Raw genomic sequence first — 22,016 nt, forward strand, 5'->3', positions numbered from 1 at the left:
CACCTTCTCCGGGCTTCTGTCAGCTGAGGGGCGATTCCTGGAGACGCTGCCCCACTCCGGGATCTGCTTCTGGGATCCCAAGTGAGCGAGGGAGAAGGTCCCCAGGGCAGGAGGGGGTCTCCGGTCGCTCTCCAGGAAGGGTCCCAAGCGGGGTTTCCCCCCACCCAGAGCCCAGCCGAGACCCCCGATCCCCGCTTCTCTTCCGGCCCAAGCCCAGAATTCAGGCAGGTTCCCCGTCTGAGCAGCGGCTCTTCCTCGGTCCCCCTCCCCAATTCTCAGCCGGAGGACAAAGGACCCTCCCCGCAGGTTTTCTCCCCCGGAAATCGCTCTCTCACACACACACAGACCACACACACACAGCTTCTTCCTCCAACCCCCATCAGCCGCAGAGGCGCTTCGGTTCCGCTTCCCCAGCCTGAAGCTTTGGGCTCCTCCGAAGCGGAACTGAGGAACTGGCCAGGATCCAGCAGGCAACAAACCTCGATTCTTCAGGGATTGTCCTCCTCCGCCCCATGGCTGAGCCTCCAGGTGGGGGAATAGAATTAGAATAGAATAGAGAATAGGAGAGAAGCTCAATAAACCTCACAAACATTTTATGTTATGAAAGATCCGGATTCTCCGTTCCTGCCAGGGAACTCGAAGCTTTGAGTGGGAGGATCGTGGGAGGAAGGAGATTTTATTCACGGGGAGAGAAATCAGCCCTGGGACTCCGTCCTAAGAATCCACCCTCTGAGGTGAACTTCCTTCTTCTGGAGGGGAAATGTTTTGCCCAAAGGAGAAGAAAAAATCCATTTCCACAGATATTTGTAAGAGGATCCGAGCATATTTTCTTCCTGGTAAAAGATTTCAGTATTATTTAAGAAGGGAGGAAGGATGGATGGATGGAGAGTATATTAAACGGAAGAATAAATTTATAATTTATAAAATCGCCTGGAATTTTAATAGAAATTCTGGGGATTTCAGTAATCCCATTTCCCCCACTAAAGGATTACAGCCTTTTAACCATTACAGTCTGGAAATCTCTCTCCCCCAATAATCCCCCAAAGCAGAGATTCTGTTTCTTGTGCTCATCTTTCACTACATCCATAAAAAAAACATATTTTTTCTAGTCTTTGGGGGAGATTCGGGTTCTGGTGAGTTAAGCAAAGGCGGGTTAAACAGATCCTGAATTCCGGATTCTGTGTGAAAAGCTTTGGGGGTCCAGCGGAGGCCTGGATCCTTTCCAGGGATGGGGGGCTGGAGGGGTCAAACTCCCCCCTGGCCCAGCACCAGCCTCAGCAGGCCAGAGCCGGGTCCCCCCTGCAGCTGAAGGAGGTGGCAGAGTCCACATCTGCCCCCCAGTTGTGTATCTGGACACAACCGGTCGGTTGCACAAAGTCAGCCCAGATCCAGGCAGCCTCTGTGGGGTGTCCAGCTCTCACCTGACCCAGGAAGAACCTCCGGGCTCCTTTCATGCTTCCCTTCCCCCAAATATTGTGATTTTCTCTGAGTTCTCTCTGCCACTCCAATCCCTTCAGACACACACACAAACACACACACACACACACACACACACACACAGAGAGAGAGAGAGAGAGCTTCTTCCTCCAACCCCCATCAAGTGCAGAGGCGCTTCGGTTCCGCTTCCCCAGCCTGAAGCTTTGGGCTCCTCCGAAGCGGAACTGAGGAACTGGCCAGGATCCAGCAGGCAACAAACCTGGATTCTTCACCAGGGCAGCTCAGGGACTGTCCTCCTCTGCCCCATGGCTGAGTCTCCAGGTGGGGCAGCCCCTTGTTCCTCTGACCCACTGGAAGTGGCTGAAGGGGCCCTTTACGACTCCCGAGGAGACCTTGGAGCTCCCAGAAAACAAACTGATGGAGGGTTGGACAAATGTCACTCAAATGACCCAAATTCTCCCCCTTCAGAACCGGTTTTTCATAGTAGTTTGTTAAAGCCATTTGTAACTTCCTCACTGTGGCCAGCAGAAAGTGCAGCTCCGAAGCCTTTGCTCATTTCGGGGCATGAACATTATGAGGTTAAGAAAATCTTGGGACTCTTGGATTTTCAGAGGGAAGTTAAAATATCTAATTTATTGGAAAGGCTATCCTATTTCACAAGCAACTTGGGGAAATAGCTGGATAGTGTAGACTGGTGGAAAAATTCCATGAGAAATATCTAGAAGCCCATAGCGGATCCTGCGGTGGCAGAGGATGTTAAATTGCTGTATTGTATTATTGTGTTTAACCTACTTTCAATCTTTGTGTATTCTATGTCGTTGCAGGGGTTTCTTTTCAAATGAGGGGGGCAGCCTGTCAAGCCCAAAATTGACATATGCATATCCATTTTATTTAGCCCTATCATATATTCCCTTTTTTTCCTTTCTCTTTGCTGGTTATAGGGGGGAGGGTTTCGGGCTTGCCACATTCCTAAGGTGGGAGGAATGGAGATAGTGAGGATTGTTTAGGCTAGGAAGTTCTCCTTCCCGTGGGAACGAAAGCTGACCCTGCTGAGGCCTTGAGGTGGAGATTGATGACACCGGTGATTTACTTCTATTGAGGAATGTGACTTTTGGGGCTTGTTTCTAATTTCCAATATTACGTGGTGTAATTCGGGTTGTGTCAGATCCAGAATTACAATGGATGTTGCCAATTTGATGCTTTTGTAAATAAAAGAAATTATTTTGGAAGAATGACTTTGCTCTTTTCTTTTTAAATGGATTTCATCACTTGGAAACCTGACAGAAGGATTATATTAGCTTTTTTGGCTGCTGCTGCACACAGGTGACTTATGTTGAAGTCATCATCCATTCGGGCTCCCAAGATCCCTCTCACTGTTTTTGAGCCAGATTTCCTGTAATCTGTTTTAACTGCCCAGGTGTAAAATCTTATTTTTCTCCACATTAAGTTTCATTTTGTTGGATTCAACCTTGTCTCATTTGGATCAGAAAGGCAGACTATCCACACACCTACAAATCTACAGAGACATGGTAGGTCAGTGGTTAGAAGGCTGTAGTACAGAGGCTGATTGTCCACAGCCAGGAGTTCGATCCTGACCGGCTCATGGTTGATTCGTCCTTTCATCCTTCTGAGGTCGCTGACTTTGTAAACTGCTCAGAGAATGTGGGAAAGCGTTGTGGAGTGGTCTATAACTCTAAGTGGAATTGCTGTTGCTATGTGGTTTCTCCTGAGCATGGATCCTTTTATGACAAGATGACCATTCTGAGCAAAAATCTTTCCACACTCCATGCATTTATGTGGCTTCTCTCCCGTGTGGATCATCTTATGGGAAATAAGAGTACTTCTTATTTAATTATATAATCAATAGGATTACATCTCCATCAAAGGGGAAACTGCCGGGGACCCTCCTGGCTCTGGGCTGAACCCAGGGGTGGGATTCAAATTTCTTAACAACTGGTTAGGTGGGCGTGACTTTGTGGTCATGTGATTGGCTGGGCGTGGCTTGGTCATGTGATTGGCTGGGCGTGGCTTGGTGGTCACGTGACTGGCTGGGCGTGGCTTGGTAGTCACGTGACTGGCTGGGCGTGGCTTGGTGGTCATGTGACTGGCTGGGTGTGGCTTGGTGGTGACGTGACTGGCTGGGTGTGGCTTGGTGGTCATGTGACTGGCTGGGCCGACATGGGTTAACTTCTGTACATCCTGGAACTGCTCCGGCGGTGGGGAGTTGGCTTTGGCGGCAGCAGCAAAGTCAAAAGGAAGCGGGGGGGGGGAGGAGAGCAACGGGAGAGAAAGGTGAGCAACGAAGTGGTGCAAAGAGCACAGCAAAGCCATAGATTGGTCAGCAGTGGGGCAGGGAAAGGAGTGCACAGCGCAGAAAGCAAGAGGGGGAAGCAGCTCCTGGGCAGCAGAGAAGCAGCCCAGTTGAATCCTGTTTCTCTCTGCTGTCCAGAAGTCATTTCCCGAAGTGAGGGGGACTTGGAGCAACAGGTGAGAGAAGCAGCCGCTGATCTGGCTGGAGGCAACAGGAGCCTCTCCACATGTTGCCCCGGTGAAAGCCAAGTGGGGTGGGGAGGCAACCCGGCAGCGGGGGCAAAACAAAAGAATACCTTATGCCACCAGACTCAAAATTCTGGACCTAGAAAACCTAGAGCTACGCCACCTTCGGTCCAATCTAAGTATAGTGCATAAAATCATACACTGCAATGTCCTGCCTGTCAATGAATATTTCAGCTTCAACCATAACAACACAAGAGCAAACAATAGATACAAACTCAAGGTTAACCGCACCAAACTTGATTGCGGGAAATACGACTTCAGCCACAGAGTGGTCAATGTCTGGAATACTCTACCTGACTTTGTGGTTCCTTCCCCAAACCCCAAAAACTTTAACCTTAGACTGTCTACTATTGACCTCACCCCTTTCCTAAGAGGCCTGTAGGGGGCGTGCATAAGCGCACCAAAATGCCTACCGTCCCTGTCCTATTGTTTCTTTTCTTTTCTTTTCTTTTTCTTATATGTATCCATGTATTCATAACTATGTTTTTTCTTATACCTACTATCTTGTAAGCAATTGACAAAAACAAACAAACAAACAAACAAACAAACAAACAAACAAACAAACAGGGCCCCCAGATCCAGGCAGCCTCTGGTGGGAGTCTGACTCATGGCTCTCCTGGTCAAAGCAGAAGTTTTAAGGCTCTTTTCGTGTTTCCCCTCCCCCTCAAAATTGTGAATTCCTTTGAGTTCTTCCTGCGCGCGCACACACACAAACACACGCACACAGAGCTTCTTTCTCCAACCCCCATCAGCTGCAGAGGCCCTTGGGTTCCACTTCCCCAGCCTGAAGCGTTGGGCTCCTCCGAGGAACTGGCCAGGATCCAGCAGGCAACAAGCCGGGATTCTTCCCCAGGGCAGCTCAGGGATTGTCCTCCTCCGTCCCATGGCTGAGTCCCCAAATGGGGCAGCCACAAGGTCCTCTGGCCCACCGGAAGTGGCTGAAGGTTTCCGACAACCTGATGATGGTTCTCTAGTCTTTTCTCCATCAGTTAAAGCAGATTGCAGAAATTAGTCCTTCATTTAGTGACCATTTAAAGTTACAATGGCAGTGAAAAAAGTGACTCTTTGCCTAATATTCCTTCTTTTTAAGATATTTTTTATTGAAGACCTTGGAGGTCTTCTAGTCCAACCCCCTGCCTAGGCAGGAAACTCTACACAACTTCAGACAAATGGTTGTCCAACATCTTTTTTAAAACTTCCAGTGTTGGAGCATTCACACTTTCTGGAGACAAATTGTTCCACTGATTAATTGTTCTCACTGTCAGAAAATTTCTCGTTAGTTCTTGGTTGCTACTCTCCTTGGTTACTTTCCACCCATTTGCTTCTCTAATTCACAATATCTGACATAAGCATCCCAGGGAGACGAGGTGCCAGAATGAGGTGAGGGGCAGCCTTAAATGCTTCCTGCGTGTTAGAGAAGGTGATGTCCGGGCTCTCCCTTCCCCTGGTGACAAAGCTCACATCTGGATGGAAATTAGGGAGGGCTGCTTGCTTTCAAGTCAGCCTCTTGTCTGCTAGGTTTGCCGGGAACCTGTTGGATCTTCCCCCAGGCGCAGATCTTGTCTCCCAGATGAGGTCAGGGAAGTCAAAGCCCCCCATGACTATTGTGGGGTCCCTTAGCTAATTGAGAAGAAAACCATCTACTTCCTCCATTTGGTTCGGTGGCTCATCTTATCCCCCCACGGCTCCATTCTCGAAGTGATTGGGGCCTTGAAGCCTCTCTTGCCCTCCACCCCTTTCCCAAAGTCTCTCCTGGGGGTCCCAGACCCTTCCTTTCCCCCTGCCCCCTCCAGTATCCGTGGGTACCTCCCAGCCCCTCCTTCCTAGGCATCTCCTTCCCCCTTCGCTTCCAGGGATCCCCGACAGCACCGCCCCCATCAACAGCTGGAGGAGCCCAGCAGAGCCACATTACGTATCTCATATTAGCACAGTTGAGAAAGTCCAGAAATATTTCACAAGAAGAGTCCTCCACTCCTCTACTCGTAGTAGAATTCCTTATGGCACCAGACTTGAAATTTGAGACCTAGACAAACCAGAACTACACCGCCTTCGCTCCGATCTTAGTATATAAAATCGTACATTGCAATGTCCTACCTGTCAATGAACAGCTTCAACCATAACAACACAAGAGCAAACAATAGATACAAACTCAAGTTAACCGCACCAAACTTGATTGCAGGAAAAACGACTTCAGTCACAGAGTAGTCAATGTCTGGAATACTCTACCTGTGGTTCCTTCCCCAAACCCCCCAAAATTTAATCTTAGACTGTCTACTATTGACCTCACCCCTTTCCTAAGAGGCCTATAGGGAGCGTGCATAAGCGTGCCAACGTGCCTACTGTCCCTGTCCTATTGTTTCTTTTGTTTTTCTTATATGTACCCATTTCATGTATTCATAACTATGTTTATACCTATTATCTTGTAAGCGATTGACAAATGAGAAAAAAAGAAAAAAGAGCCCATGGGTGCTTCCCCACAAGCGCCCCCCCCCAACCAGGAATGGGGAGACCTAAAATGTTTCCCACCCCAGAGGCGGAATTGGTGGGTCTGGACTGGGTGGGAGGTGAAGAGTCTGGAGGGCGAAGGTTCCTTGGGTCGATTTCCGGAGGTTTCGGTCCCAGCTGGGGAGCATCTTCAGCAGAGTGGAGGGGAAAGGGTTAAAAAAGAGCTTCCTTCGCTCAAAGTCAGCTGTGGAGAGGAGCCAGAAGCAGAAGAACCAATCAGAATTCCCCGTGATGCAGCATCATCAGTCTCCGGGCAGGGTCTCTCTCGCTTTCACCCATTGGAGGAGACAGTTGGAAGCAGAGACAGAAGCGGAGTTTCAATGACAACAATGTCACACACATGGCAGAATTGCAGAGTTGGAGGGGACCTCAGAGGTCTTCTAGTCCAACCCCCTGCTCGGGCAGGAGACCCCTTTACCCTTCCCGCCAAATGTTTCTCCTGTCTCCTTTTGGAAGCCTCCAGTGATGGAGCAGCCACAACCTCTGGAGGCAACTTCTCTTCCGCTGGTTCATGGCTGTCACTGTCAAGAGATTCCAGGTTGCTTCTCTCCTTGTTCAGTTCCCATCGATCGGTTCTCGTCCTGCCTTCTGGTGCTTTGGAGAACAGGTGGGCCCCCCTCTTCTTTGGGGCAGCCCCTCAAATATTGGAAGGCTGCTCTCAGGCCACACCCAATTCTTCTTTTCACTGGACTAGATATCCCCAATTCTAGCAAAAGTTATTTGCATGTGTTATCCTCCAGCCCCCTAATCCTCTTGGTTGCTCTTCTCTGCACTCTTTCTAGAGTCTCAACATCTTTTTTTATATTGTGGAGACCAAAACTGGATGCAGTATTCCAAGTGTGGCCGTACTAAGGCTTTGTAAAGTGGTACTAACACTTCACGTGATCTTGATTCGATCCCTCTGTTGATGCAGCCTAGGATTGAGTTGGCTTTTTTGGCTGCTGCAATTCACGGCTGGGATTATCCACTAGGACTCCCAGATCCTCTCACAGTTATTGGCATTGAGCTAGTCTGTACCTGCACAGTTAGTTTTTCTTGCCTAAGTGTAGGACTTTCCTTTTCTCTACATTGAATTTCATTTTGTTACATATGGCCCAGTGTTCTAGTCTGTCAAGATCCATCTGGATGTTGAGTCTATCTTCTTGGGTGTTAGCTATTCCTGCCAGCTTAGTATCATCTGCAAATTTGTTAAGTTCCTCTTCTATTCCCTCATCTAAGTCGTCAATGAAGATATTGAAGAGTCCTGGGCCTAAGACAGAACCTTGTGGCACCCCACTGCTTACTGCTTACTTCCCTCTATGTAGGCGTAGTACCATTAAGACTACTTGTTGAGAATGCTTTGCCAGCTAGTTGCGAATCCATCTGGTGGTGATGCTGTCTATCCCACTTTTTTCTAGCTTACCAAAAAGTAGATTGTGGTCTACTTTGTCAAACACCTTGCTAAAATCTAAGTCTATTATGTCCACAGTATTTCACTGGCCTTCTAATTTAGCCACTTTGTGAAAGAACAAAATAAGTGTCAACTCATAAAATATTTCTGTGGTCTTTTAGAGTTGCCAACAGAAAGGGAGGGAGAAGCAGTGGGCAGCTTGCATTCCATAAATGTTTTCAAAGATAGTTTCTAGATGACCGAAGTTTCTGCCACACAAACTTCTAACTGCAGAGTATGATTGATGACTCTTGGCTATGGATGTATCCCGTTGCCGAATATGAATTACGATACACCCAGGGGGTGTGGGAAAATCAGGGTCAAGGGTGGCAATGAATGATGTGTCTCTGAGTCAGCTACACCCAGGCAGTGCCACATCTTTTAACTCCCAATAAATCATTTTGGAGACTCATGATTTAAATGGGGTTAAGCGTTGCAATCCTGACAGGTAGCCAACTCTCCTAATTCATCACCATTGTCGGGAAGGAGGAGATGTTGGGAAGGAAGGAGGAGGAAGGGAAAAGGAGGGGTAGGAGGGGAAAGAGAAGAGGTGGAGGAGGAAATAGGAAGAAAAGGGGAGGAGGAGGCGAAAGGAAGGAGGAAGGAGAAGAAAGAGGAAGAGGAAGGAGGCGAAGAAATGAAGGGCAAGGAAGGAAGAGGAGGATGAAAAAGGAGGAAGGAGGTCCCCAGCACGGAGGGACCAGGGGATCCTTTTTAGCAGCAGGGCCCCAGGCCAGCATCCCTGGTGACCCCCGGGGCCCTTTCCCTGAACCCAGTGCCAGTCCCCGCTGCCTAACTTCCCTTCCCGTCTCCTCCAGTTCAAGTGGCCCTCCATCTCGGCCCTGGACATGGCCCCCCATCCTCCCCCGGGGATGGCCTGGCCCCTCTCCCCACCACGGGTTGCGGCTTCATCAAGGGCCACCGGCATTTGGCCTCCTGCGACTCCGTCTACCCCCAGGCCCCCAACAAGGGCAGTGCCTCCCCCTCGGACTGCTGCATCATCCGGGTCAGCATGGCGCTGCAGAACGGCACCCTCTACAAGAGCATCCTGGTGAGCAGGGATGGGGAGGGGGAGGGCTTGGGGGTTTTCACACTTAACGACGGTTACACCTGGTCAAATTTCAGATGTTTGACAAGTGACTCATCTTTATAATGGTCACAGTGTCCCGAATTCATGGGATCCCCTTTTGCGATCTCCCGACAAGCAAAAGTCAAGGGTGGAGCCAGACTCAACTTAACAACCAGGTTGCTCACTCAACTACTGCAGTGATTCACTTGAGGGACGTGGCAAGGAAAGGTGTAGAAATGGGCCGAAATTCACTCATCTCGCTTAGCAACAGGAATTTTGACCTCGGTTATGGTCGTAAGTTAAAGACTACCAGTATTTATTAGTTTTATTAAATTGACATGCCGTCCGTCTCCCTGATAGGGTAGGCAGGTTACAGACAATAAAAAGATAAATAAATAAGCAATTATTTTTAAAAAAACTAAGCAAACCACCATGTTTGTAGTTTAGCACTCTAGGTGTCAGGTGGTGCTCCATTCAAAATTCAAGAAAGAAATACTTAGACTCTTTAGATTAGAGAAAAGATATCTTTTACTGAAAATGAAGTGGTAGCATCAGTAGAATTCTAAATCTGAGAAATTAGGTGCGCAGATCACATATACAAAGTGATGAAGTTGTTCCCACCCCCATAGTTCAAATGATTCTTCCAATTAAAAGTTGTGAATATGATCATGTGGACATCTTCAGGTGGTGATGATTGTCCGTTGACCTTGGCATATTTTGATAAAGATTTGCAGCTGCGCAGAGAAAAGAAAGCTAAGCGAGTAATAGAAACCTAAGCAGGAATTTATACTCCCCTCTCCTCATTTACACAACACAAGAATGTAACACCTCCAGCTCTCTTCCCAGACGTTGCCCCTCCTCCCCCGTTACTTATGGCAGCCAAAAGATGCAAAGCAGTAGTAGAAGATCTTGAAGGCTGACATTCGGCCCTCCTAGAAAAAAAGACGTTAGTTCTGCAAGAGAAAAAGAAACATAAAAGATACTAATTAACAATCAAATACATTTCTAGGGTTTATCAGGATACTTTGTCCGAAAGTCTTTGATCAGCTTAGGGGCTCTAACATCCTTCTCATTAACCCACTCAGCTTGGGAAGAAGGGAAATGTTTCCAAGCTACAAGATATTGGAGCCGACCCCTCCATTTACGAGAGTCCAGAATTTCTTTAACTTCAAAATGTTGTTCACCTTCAATCAGCAATGGTATAGGAGGATCAGTCTGGGTTGGTCTCAGACCAGAAGTGTGTTCAGGTTTTAACAAGCTAACATGGAAAACCGGATGGATTCGTTGAAGAGTTTTTGGTAGTTTTAATTGGACTGTCACAGGATTTACTATCCGTTCAATCGTGAAAGGACCCACATATTTAGGACCAAGTTTCTTCGACTTTTGAGTGGTTTGCAGGTATTTGGTGGACAAGAAAACTTTGTCACCCACTTGATAATGTTTCTGTGGAGTTCTCTGTCTGCAAACTTCTTATGAGATTGATGTGTGTCATCTAATGCTTTACGAGTGACTGGCCAATTGAATTGGAGTTGAGATATCCATTTGTCTAAAGACTTGGATGTTAGGCCTTTCACGAGGAAGCTCAGGTATGGGTACAAAGTCTTGTCCTGACGCCACTTTAAAGGGGGTAAATCCAGTACTACTATGTACAGAATTGTATGCCACTTTGGCAAATGGCAATAAGTCAGCCCAATTATCCTGTTGATAATTTATGTAACATCTAAGGTATTGTTCTAGAACTGTGTTAGTCCTCTCACAGGCCCCATTGGTTTGGGGATGGTGGGCGGAGCTTAAGCCCTGGGCGGAGCCTATTAACTTCAGGAACTCCCTCCAAAAGTTCGAGGTAAATTGAACCCCTCGGTCAGAAATTATACATTCAGGAACGCCATGTAGTCTATAGATATGGAGTACAAATAGTTTAGCCAACAATTTTGCAGAGGGAATTTTAGAGCAAGGTATGAAGTGCGCTTGTTTGGAAAACAAATCGGTTACTACCCAAATAACCATGTTTCTGGTGCTCTCAGGTAATTCTACTATAAAGTCCATAGAGATTTCCTTCCACTGAGCCGTTGGCCTAGCCACATTTTGTAACAGCCCTGCTGGCTTACCAGGAGGCCTGTTTGCTGATGCGCAAACTGAGCAGCTAGCCACATAAGTTTCAATGTCTTTCTTCAACGTAGGCCACCAGAATTGTCACTTACCGAGGTGTAAGGTTTTCACAAATCCAAAATGACCAGCCGCTTTAGAGTCATGAGCTTGTAATATTTGGCTTCTCAGTGTCTCTGGTACATACAACTTTGTTCCCATCCAGGCCAAACCATCTCTAACTGTACAGTTATTCAAATGAGCCAGGAACCAATCATCAAGTTTTATGGCCTCTTTTAATTGCGCCGTCAAATCATTCGATAAATCCACTTCTTGTTTCTTCTTTTGACCTCTAGTGACCACTGGGGCAGCTAGCTGTTTGGTTGAGACAATCGGCCATATCACTTCCTGGTGAACACTGTTATATTGAGGCAGTCTAGATAAAGCATCCGCCATAAAATTCCTTTCCTCCCCCCCCCCCCGGAATGTACTTCAATGAGAAGTTAAACCACTTAAAGTACTGGGCCCAGCAAACTCGTTTAAGGCCTCCAAATTCTTATGATCAGTCCATACCTCAAACGGGTGTTTCGCTCCTTCCAAGAAATGTCTCCAAGTCAATAGAGCCCAGCGAACTGCAAAAGCTTCTTTTTCCCAGACGGCCCACCTTCTTTCGGTTTCAGTTAGTTTACAGGAGGAGTAGGCACAGGGTTGTAAAGTTCCCTTCTCATTGATTTGAAGTAATACCGCTCCAACGGCCACATCACTCGCATCGGCTTGGATCACGAAAGGAGCATCCATGTCCGGGTGCTTTAGCACTGGTTCTGCAGCGAAGAGTCGTTTCAGCTTTTCAAAGGCGGCTTGGCACTCCATGGACCACTCCAACGGCTTGCTAGGGCCTTGGCCTCGCCTCACCTTTAGTTTTTAAGAGATTGGTGATAGGCATTGCTATCTTAGCAAAAGACGGGATAAATTGCCGGTAAAAGTTGGCGAATCCCAAGAAGCTTTGAAGTTGTTTTTGGGTGCGTGGGGGGCCCCACTCCAACACAGCCCGCACCTTCCCTGGATCCATTTCAATGCCCTCATGTGAAATGCGATACCCCAAATAGTCGATTTTCTCTTGATGGAACTCACATTTGGACAATTTAGCATACAACTTAGCAGCTCACAGTTTCTGTAGCACTGATCGCACTAATTTCACATGTTCATCCGAAGTTTCTGTGTAGATAACGATGTCATCAAGGTAAACCAAAAAACCCTTGTATAAATGTTCATGTAACACCTGATTGATCATCTGCATGAATACAGTTGGAGCCCCTTGTAGGCCAAATGGGAGAACGTTGAACTGGAAACAACCCATTGGGCAGTTAAAAGCGGTTTTCCACTCATCTCCTTCCTTAATTCGAATTCAGTAGTATGCTTCTCTCAAGTCCAGCTTCGTGAAAATTTTCCCCTTAGCCAGGTGGGCCAGCATGTCCTTCATCAGGGGGAGGGGTACACATTTTCCACGGAAATTGCATTCAAATTTCTATAGTCCACTACCAAACGCTTGGAGCCATCTTTCTTTTCACGGAACAGCACTGGGGCCGCTACCCGGGGTCTAGCGGGTTGGATGAAACCACGTTCCAAATTTTTATCGATAAACAATCTCAGCTCTTCTAATTCCCGTGGTGTCATTGAATATAGCTTCGGTTTCAGGAGCGTCACCCCAGGTAAAATTTTAATACTACAATCTGTTGACCGATGAGGGGGGAGCTCATCTGAGGCCTTTTCACTGAACACTTCCTTTAAGTCCCAATATTCCTTCAGAATTTTTTCCTCCCCCTCCAAGTCCTCAGTACCTGTGGAAGCTAACTCAACCGGATTCTGAAGCTTCTGCTGAGATTGCCCCTCCCTTTCCGGTCGCTGATTGGTGCATATGCGCAATGACCCCTTCCCCCAGTTCACATGGGGGTTCCACTTCCGGAGCCATGGCAATCCCAGTATTAACGGTTGCTCCATCCCAGGGGCCACAATAAAACACAGAGGCTCTTTATGCTCTCCCATGGTCATTTCTAGGGGTTCCGTTATGAAACGTGCAGGGCAACCTCCCACCACTGATCCATCCAATTGGCAAAAGGCTATGGGCGTTTTTAAAGTTTTCAGTCTTATGCCCATTTCCTCAACTACTCTCATGTTGATTACACACCGTGCACCCAAAGTCTAGTAAGGCTGGCATCTCCCCTTCAGCCCCTGAAGTGGGTACCCTCAATTTTACTGGAATGGTCATGGGGCCCTTGTTTGGACTTACCAGGAAGTCATCTTCCGAGTCAGATTCACTTTCTTCAGAGGAGGTCGGAGGTCCCAGCTCCTCTCTCCCGGAGGGGCGACCTCTACAACCTCCCTCGTCTTTAGCGCGGTTTCGCGAGGCCTCGCTGGGGGTTTTCAGGTTTCCTCCCTCCTTTTGGCACCCCTTTGGATTCAGCTTGACCCTGCAGTCTGCAGCCCGGTGACCTTCCTTCCCACATCGGAAACAGGCAGTGGATTTGGGTCTTGCCGTCCACTCCTCCCTTCGGGGCTTTGGGGTCTCTTGGAAACGTGGGGGGAGGCTTGCTCCACCCAGAGCCTCCCGGCATCTGCTTCGGGTCAAATCTATTTCCACCTCTTCTGCCAGCAAATACCACATCTGCAAGTCATTGGGATCCCTTCTGGAAATGCATCTCTGGTATACGTCTTCATTTAGACCATCTTTAAATGCTTCTATCAGGGCTCCCTGGGACCAGCCTCAGATATGGTACGCCAGCTGTCTAAACTCTTGGGTGTAATCAGCCACTGACCTCCTCCCTTGATTTATGGTTTTCATTCTGATCCTGGCCTTTAGCTCCGCCAGTGAGTCCTCAAATCTTGCCCGCAGCGCGGTCATGAATACGTTATAATTCAGCAGTTGGGGGGACTTATCATTATACAAAGTCACCATCCACTCTGCAGCTATTCCCTCCAGAGCCCTGGTAACACATCTCACTTTGGCTGCTTCTGAGGTAAATCCCTCTCCATATTCTTCCATATAGCTCCAAACTTGTGCTAGGAAGAAACCCAAGTCTTTGGGATTTCCCCCAAATTTCACTTCTAAGGGAGGCAGCTTGAGAGTTCTGCGCCTTCTAGGAATCACACCTCCCGCTGGGGGCCCCGGGGCTGCAGCTGGCTGCTGCGCTGGTTCAGGCTGATTTATGGGGGGTGGGGGCAGCTTGGCTGCCTCTGGCTGAGGCTGCTCCCCCTTCCCCTTCATACCTTTGTGCAGCGTGGGATTGTCCAAACGCCTCATTGAGGAGTTGCCTGGCTTGGTCCAGTAAAAGATCTCTCCTTTCCCTCTCTTGCCATGGCTCCTCTCTTCCACGCCGTCGGGTAGTGGTGATTCCAGGAAGGGGGGGGGGGCTCTTCTGGATCCTTCCAGCCAACCCCCAATGACCATCTGGGCTTCCCAGCTGGGATCTATTCCAGGTTGAGCTCCGCTAGCAATTCAGCTGCTGGCACCTCCAGTATCAGCAAAGAAGGTTGCCCTCCCATAGCGCCCAGGTCCTCCTGGTCACTAACTGGAGATGACATGATGTTCAGACCCCCTCGGAAGAATCTGGATATTTTCTCCGGGTGGGCTGGTGGTGAGATTCAGAATAATGTCAGGTGGTGCTCCATTCAAAATTCAAGAAAGAAATACTTAGACTCTTTTGATAAGAGAAAAGATATCTTTTACTGAAAATGAAGTGGTAGCATCAGTAGAATTCTGAATCTGAGAAATTAGGCGCGCAGATCACATATACAAAGTGATGGAAATGTTCCCACCCCCCATAGTTCAAATGATTCTTCCAATTAAAAGTTGTGAATATGGGACTTCCGGTGGCAAGGCAAGGACGAACAGAGGGGCAGAAATCCGCTCGCAGTTTCAGCTAACCTCTTCTTGAGTTTGGTGCGATCTTTTGGGGTGCTCGAGTCCTGGAGAGACCCGTGCCGGTGTGGGGGAACCTCGGACTGTAGTGTGGGGAAGGCAACCCCCCTGCAACAAAGAGGAAGCCCTCCAGAGCCCAACGATCAAGAACAGCCCCCTGTCAATGGAGGCTCCGAAGTCCGGACTGCCACCAATGCGAAGGAAAGAGTGAGTGACAGTTTGCAAGTTCGTTGGGAAAGAGAGTGGTGGTAAAAGTTAGTGGCAGAGAGGAAAATTGGAAGAGCACAGATTGACTTTAGGCTGTTACATACTGTATGAGCGTCTGTTGGGAGCCCTAAGAGAAAGCGGCTAAAAGCGAACTTGACAAGTGAAAGTGAAGGGGCTCGGCAGACAGAAGAGAGATGGAAATAACAAAGATTTAAAGAGGAATTTAGAAGACCAGCATCAGGAAGTCATTGGAAAGATTTAATTAGTATTTGCATTTGGACAGACTCTATTAAACCGGAGCCAGAAAGCAAAACGAACCTGATTGGGGAAGGAAAAAAGACAGAGCGGCGCCATAGGCGGTATTTAGAACGCTGGGGGCTACAACAAAGTTGTTAGGGATAACATTGTTTTATCCTAACTGTTTTGGGTAAAGATAATAAAATGATGAATCATGGTTTGTCAGATAAAGTGTATGTGACTTTAAGCTAAAGGAATGTAATTAAGGGTGCAGCTGTAAAAGTACTATATAAGCAGCAAGGCACTCTCTGGCTCTTACTGGCTGGCTTATTGAAGACTGCGTTCTTGCTGGATTGGGGAGGAGAAGAAGTGTTGGATTACTTTGAAGATATTTCTCAACGGAGAGAAGATAAGTTTTGGACAGATTTATTATATGTGTACTGACACTGGCTAGTCGACACGGACTTTGCAATTAGAGTATCCTCGACAAGACTTGACTGAATTTGGTATTTGACTAATGGACTGTTTATAATGACTATGCTATAATTCTTAAATGGAATAAATTATAATTTTGATAGCACAAGCGTATCTGTATTTTTACTGCGTGTTAACTAGAAAACTTATCTCACACATTTACCTGTCTTCCTATCTGACTTTGCTGCACGTTCTGTTTAGTTTGTTTTCCTTAACACCCGTTGGGGAATCCAGGCTTAACACTGGTTATGGGCCCAGAGAGACTGCAAAGTCAGTTTAACTAGGATAAAAACAGGTTTATGTAAAAAGTGAGATTTTGTGTTGTTACACGTTACAGTAAACAGACAGCTGTGTTTTATCAATTATAGTTTTATATCCATATAGTAAAACATGGCACAAGTCAGTCTACAAAGTTTGTCCCTTATATCCAAGCTGGATGGAACAAACTATGTTTCATGGTCTATGAAATGTAGTCTACTTCTATGAAGAGAAGGTCTGTGGAACATAATTGAAAACCCACCAAACGTAGAAGAATGGGATCCTGAAGATGAGGAAGATAGTAAAAAGATAGAAGAATTTAAACAGAAAAATGAGCAAGCACTTTGCATCATAGGACTTACATTAACTGATCAACAACTTGTTCATATACGCGGAGAGCAAACTGCTGTTGGGTGTTGGCAAAAACTGAGGAGGATTTATGTCCGAGATAACGTTGGTGCTCACATAAATCTAACACGGAAGCTTTTCCGTACGTATCTCCAAAAGAATGGTGATATGCTGAGTCATTTGAATACTATGAAAAGCATTTTTCAAGAACTTCATGAGAAGGAGTTAATTTTCTCTGAACTACACCAGGTCTACATAATTCTATCTTCATTAGACGAAAGTTTTGATAACTACGTAACTTCCCTTGAAATATTGCCTAAAGAAAGCCTAACTTTAACTGATATCACTGGCAGATTGATTGAAGAGGCCAGAAGAAGGCTTGAAAGAGATCAGTTAAGGAGGGAGCAACCTCAAAAGGAAAATAATGAATCTCCTACTGCATACACAATTAAAAAGTGTTTTAATTGTGGAGGGAGAGGACATTTTGCAAGATTTTGTAAGATAACAAAGCGCCAGAATGCAAGCCAGAATGCTGTAAGCCATCAAAGAAGAAATAAGAATTATGAGTTAGCAATGTTTAGTAATGGAGTTGTAAAAAATAATTTATGGGTGGTTGACAGTGGTGCATCCCACTGTATTACAAATGATAACAAAAAATTTGTAAAAATGTCCATGAGTTCACAGCATATCTCATTGGCAAACGCATGGAAACTTAAAGCAAAAGGTGAAGGTATAGCTCATTGTTCTAGTATAAATGAGAACATAAAAATGTTATATGTACCTCAACTTAAATTTAATTTGCTTTCAGTTAGAATGTTGGTTAAATTAGGATACATAGTTACCTTTAAGGGAGATACTTGTTTAATTGAAAAAGAAGGTAAGAAAATTACTGCATCTTTAAGAGGTGACTTATATGTGTTAAATGATAATGGTTTAAAGTTGGCTAACACAGTTTATGATAATAAGAAACCTCATGATGAATGTATTCACTTGTTACACCGAAGGTTAGGTCATTTAAATTTTAAAATGATTAAGAGAACTGTTCAACTATCTAAAGGAATAAGTTTAAAACCTTGTAATAAGTATTTGCAATGTTCTGCTTGTAATCAAAACAAAAGCAAAGTTATACCGGCAAATAGAGTTGATGGATTTACTACCAAAGAGCCTTTAGAGGTAGTATTTGCCGATATAATAGGTCCTAAAAAGCCAAGTGTAGGTGGTGCAAGATACATATTAAGCATAATGGACCACTATTCTAGGTATGGTTTCTGTTTTTTAATGAAGAGAAAAACTGAAACGTATACAAATTTCTTTAATTGGTTGAAATTTGCAGAGAGGAAAACTAAAAAGAAATTAGTAACTCTTATAACAGATAATGGTGCGGAATTTACAAATAATAAATTCCAGAGTAGACTTAGAATGGCAGGTATTCAACATAAAAAGTCTGCACCCTATAGGCCTCAACATAATGCATTTATAGAGAGACGAGGTCAAACACTGCAATCAATGGGAAGGACAATGTTATCTGATTCTGGATTACCTGACAATTTGTGGGGAGAAGCTATAATGTGTGGGAATCACATATTAAAGAATGTTGTTAATTGAACAACAGGTGAATTACCATTCACTCTGTGGCATGGTAGGAAACCTGATTTGAGTTATATTCACACATTTGGTGCACCAGCATGGGTGCATATCCCTACACAACTCAGGCACAAAGGACAACGTAGAGCTAAAAAATTAATTTTTGTTGGATATCAAGCAAACCATAGATCTTATAGATTCTGGAAACCAGGTACATCTAGAGTATACTGCAGTGCTAGTGCACAATTCCTAGAACATATAGGATGGAATAGATTAGAGCAGGATTCAGATAATGATGTTATTATAGAACACTACAAGAGGCAGAAAGAAAACACTAGTTATAAGAAAAGTCCAATTAAAGAAGAAATCCATGAAGAGCAAATAGAATCAGATCAAGAGGAGATAATTGATCAAGAAGAAATAAATAGTCAAGAACAGGAAATAAAGGAAAGTCCATCTGTAAGTCCAGTTATACCTAGACGCACAACACGTATAACTAAACCACCTGATAGGTATCAGGCAAGTATTGTTTGCCAAGTAAATAAAGTTCCAACTAGCATAGATGAACTTAAGATGTATCCTGCTAAGGATCAGGTGAATTGGCAAAAGGCAATGGAAAAAGAGTTAAATTCATTAAAGGAAATGAAGGTTTATGAAGAAACAAAATTACCTCCAGGAGAAAAATCCATTGGGTGCAAATGGATATTCAAAGTAAAGAATGGAAATAATGGGAAAGTAATTTATAAGGCTAGGTTAGTAGCACAAGGATTTAACCAAAATACACTGATTATGATGAGGTATTTGCACCAAATCTTAAGGCTACAACTTTAAGAGCAGCTTTAGTGTGGGCAGCTAAGAAGAATTATATAGTTAACCATTTAGACGTAGAAACTGCATATCTGCATGCACCATTGCAGCATACAATATATTTGAAAAAACCGGTTGGTATAAATGATAATAAAGTAAATAGCAATGATTGTTGGAAACTCAAGAAGAGTTTATATGGATTGAAACAATCTGGCTATGAATGGAACCAATATATTGTGAAAGAATTAAACAATATAGGGTTTAAATCTGGTTTAGCAGATCCATGTATGTTTAAAAGAGAAAATAATGGAACAGTGTCATCATTGTTATTATTTACAGATGATATTGCTTTGATTACTAAGACCAATAATGAAGCTACTGAGATTATTTCATTATTAGCCAAAAAGATAAAATTAAAGCATTTAGGTGAAATTAAAAAGTATCTAGGATTGACAATTAACAAAACCACAAAGGGATTTAAGATATCTCAAGAGGATAAAATTTGCCAATTAATTAAATTGTATAAAATGGAACTTTGTAAGCCTGCAAAGACTCCAATGAGTCAGGAAATTTGCAAAATTGATGCTCAAAGTCCCAAATTTGATAAGACCATATATCAATCTTTGATTGGTAGCTTATCATATATAAGCAATTGGTCTAGGCCAGATATAGCTTATAGTGTTAATCAGCTGGCACGATATAATAATGATCCACATCAATGTCATTGGCAAGCATTAAAGAGAATTTTAAGATATCTTAAAGGAACAATGCACCATGCATTGTATCTAGAGCCAAAAGGTGATTTGATTCTTAGTGCCTATGCAGATGCAAGTTTTGCAACTGACATAAATACTAGAAAATCAACATCTGGGATGGCTATATTATTTGGTAAGACTCTAATAGGGTGGAGGTCAATCAGACAACAGCATATTAGCTTGTCAACGATGGAAGCAGAATTTTCATGTCTGTCATTACTATGCACTGACTTAATTCTGTGCAAACAGTTATTATTAGACATGGGTATAACTGTTAAAGATTCTATTATTGTATACGAGGACAACCAGGCAGCTATACAATTAGCTACTAATATTGCTGTAAAGACTAGATCAAAGCATACTGATTTAAGATACTTAAATGTAAGAGAATCTGTTAAAAATGGTTTAATTAAACTTGAGTACTGCATGACGGAAGAAAATATTGCAGACCAGTTTACAAAAGCACAAGGTGTTGTAAAATTTAAAGAGAGTTGTGACAATTATGATTTGAAAGTATAAATGGATATATTATTGTAATATTTATTATTATTACCCAAAAGGGGAGAATGTTAGGGATAACATTGTTTTACCCTAACTGTTTTGGGTAAAGATAATAAAATGATGAATCATGGTTTGTCAGATAAAGTGTATGTGACTTTAAGCTAAAGGAATGTAATTAAGGATGCAGCTGTAAAAGTACTATATAAGCAGCAAGGCACTCTCTGGCTCTTACTGGCTGGCTTATTGAAGACTGCGTTCTTGCTGGATTGGGGAGGAGAAGAAGTGTTGGATTACTTTGAAGATATTTCTCAACGGAGAGAAGATAAGTTTTGGACAGATTTATTATATGTGTACTGACACTGGCTAGTCGACACGGACTTTGCAATTAGAGTATCCTCGACAAGACCTGACTGAATTTGGTATTTGACTAATGGACTGTTTATAATGACTATGCTATAATTCTTAAATGGAATAAATTATAATTTTGATAGCACAAGCGTATCTGTATTTTTACTGCGTGTTAACTAGAAAACTTATCTCACACATTTACCTGTCTTCCTATCTGACTTCGCTGCACGTTCTGTTTAGTTTGTTTTCCTTAACACCCGTTGGGGAATCCAGGCTTAACAAAAGTAACAGATTTAACTGGCTGAACGGATACAATTTATTCAACAAACCTCTGGGAACTTGAGAATACTGCTCTATTTGAGGAGACAGTTCTTTTTCTCTCTTTGAAGGAAATCAGGACAATTGAATGAGTGGGAACGCTGCTTAATCATAGCTATTACTCAGCAACTTTTCATCTCCCATTTCCGGTGTGCTTGAAGTGAAAGCCCCCAAATTGAAAAGTGAAAACTAAAAATCCTATCTCCAGAGCTTCCCTTCTCTTTTTTTTTACTCTCTCTTATGAGGCCTCTGTCCATTGGCATATTTTGATAAAGATTTGCAGCTGCGCAGAGAAAAGAAAGCTAAGCGAGAAATAGAAACCTAAGCAGGAATTTATACTTCCCCCCTCTCCTCATTTACACAACACAAGAATGTAGCACCTCCAGCTCTTTTCCCAGACGTTGCCCCCTCCTCCCCCCGTTACTGATGGCAGCCAAAAGATGCAAAGCAGTAGTAGAAGATCTTGAAGGCTGACACTGGGTTTCAATCAATTCTGGCTGAGTTCCAGTTTTTAGCAAGCAGGGTTGAGCTCTTTTTCACCGACCAACCGGACCGCCATTCCACTTAGAGGTCCCTGCAAGGGCTGCAGATGCTGAACAAGGCAGACCAAGCATGGGAAGGGTGCTTTTGTGGTTTGCCAGCAACAGGTGCGGACGGCTGAGGCCTCGGAGAGCGAAGCCTCAGACGAGGGGCCTGTGTGTGCTGCAGGGATGGGGCCAGGACCATCGGAGAATGGGGTGCTCCCTTCGGAGGTTGTGGAGGCTGGCAGCAGTGATGCAGAGGACCCCGAGGAGCCTGTGCCCAGTGCACATGCACACAGGGCTGCTCAAAGGAAAGAGCAGCTAAAGCAGCAAGGCCAACTCGGGAGCAAGGTTGGAAGGTGATGATGGCCTCTCCCATAAGGGATAAAAGCCAGCCTTCAGGGTTGGCTTCTTTGCAGGAAGCAAAGAAGTTTTTTATGCTCAGAGTTCTTGTCCTCCAGTTTGTTTTTTGGAAACTTCTGGCTTGGGATATTTATCTGCAATTAGTCTTTCGTTCTTGGCAGCCTTTTGCAACCTTGAATCTGGGACAATGAGTTTTGAAAGACTCTTGGCTGTGAATGCACAGAATTCACAGCGTCGCATTAAAAGAGGTTTGCTTTTATACATACTTTGTGTTTGTTTAACAACGCTTGGGTCAGAA

At 44.7% G+C, this 22,016-nt stretch overlaps 2 protein-coding genes and 1 long non-coding RNA gene across 4 annotated transcripts in view; all 3 read left to right on the forward strand.

The window, feature by feature from the left end:
• LOC113432426 (rano class II histocompatibility antigen, A beta chain-like) overlaps nt 1–22,016 on the forward strand; it is a 404,516-nt gene that overhangs the window by 88,109 nt on the left and 294,391 nt on the right. The window lies entirely within an intron of this gene.
• LOC148131780 (uncharacterized) overlaps nt 1–22,016 on the forward strand; it is a 43,414-nt gene that overhangs the window by 12,950 nt on the left and 8,448 nt on the right. The gene's annotated exons all lie outside the window — the stretch shown is intronic.
• LOC148131781 (ral guanine nucleotide dissociation stimulator-like 2) overlaps nt 1–22,016 on the forward strand; it is a 31,031-nt gene that overhangs the window by 567 nt on the left and 8,448 nt on the right. The window contains exon 2 of the mRNA XM_087958839.1: nt 8,746–8,978. Coding sequence (XP_087814965.1) covers nt 8,746–8,978 — 233 coding nt within the window. The remainder of the gene's footprint in view (nt 1–8,745; nt 8,979–22,016) is intronic.

The sequence above is a fragment of the Notechis scutatus genome, chromosome 2 (assembly GCF_049901735.1).
Source record: "Notechis scutatus isolate UNSWTSFEM ecotype Mainland chromosome 2, rNotScu1.2, whole genome shotgun sequence".
Lineage (NCBI taxonomy): Eukaryota > Metazoa > Chordata > Lepidosauria > Squamata > Elapidae > Notechis > Notechis scutatus.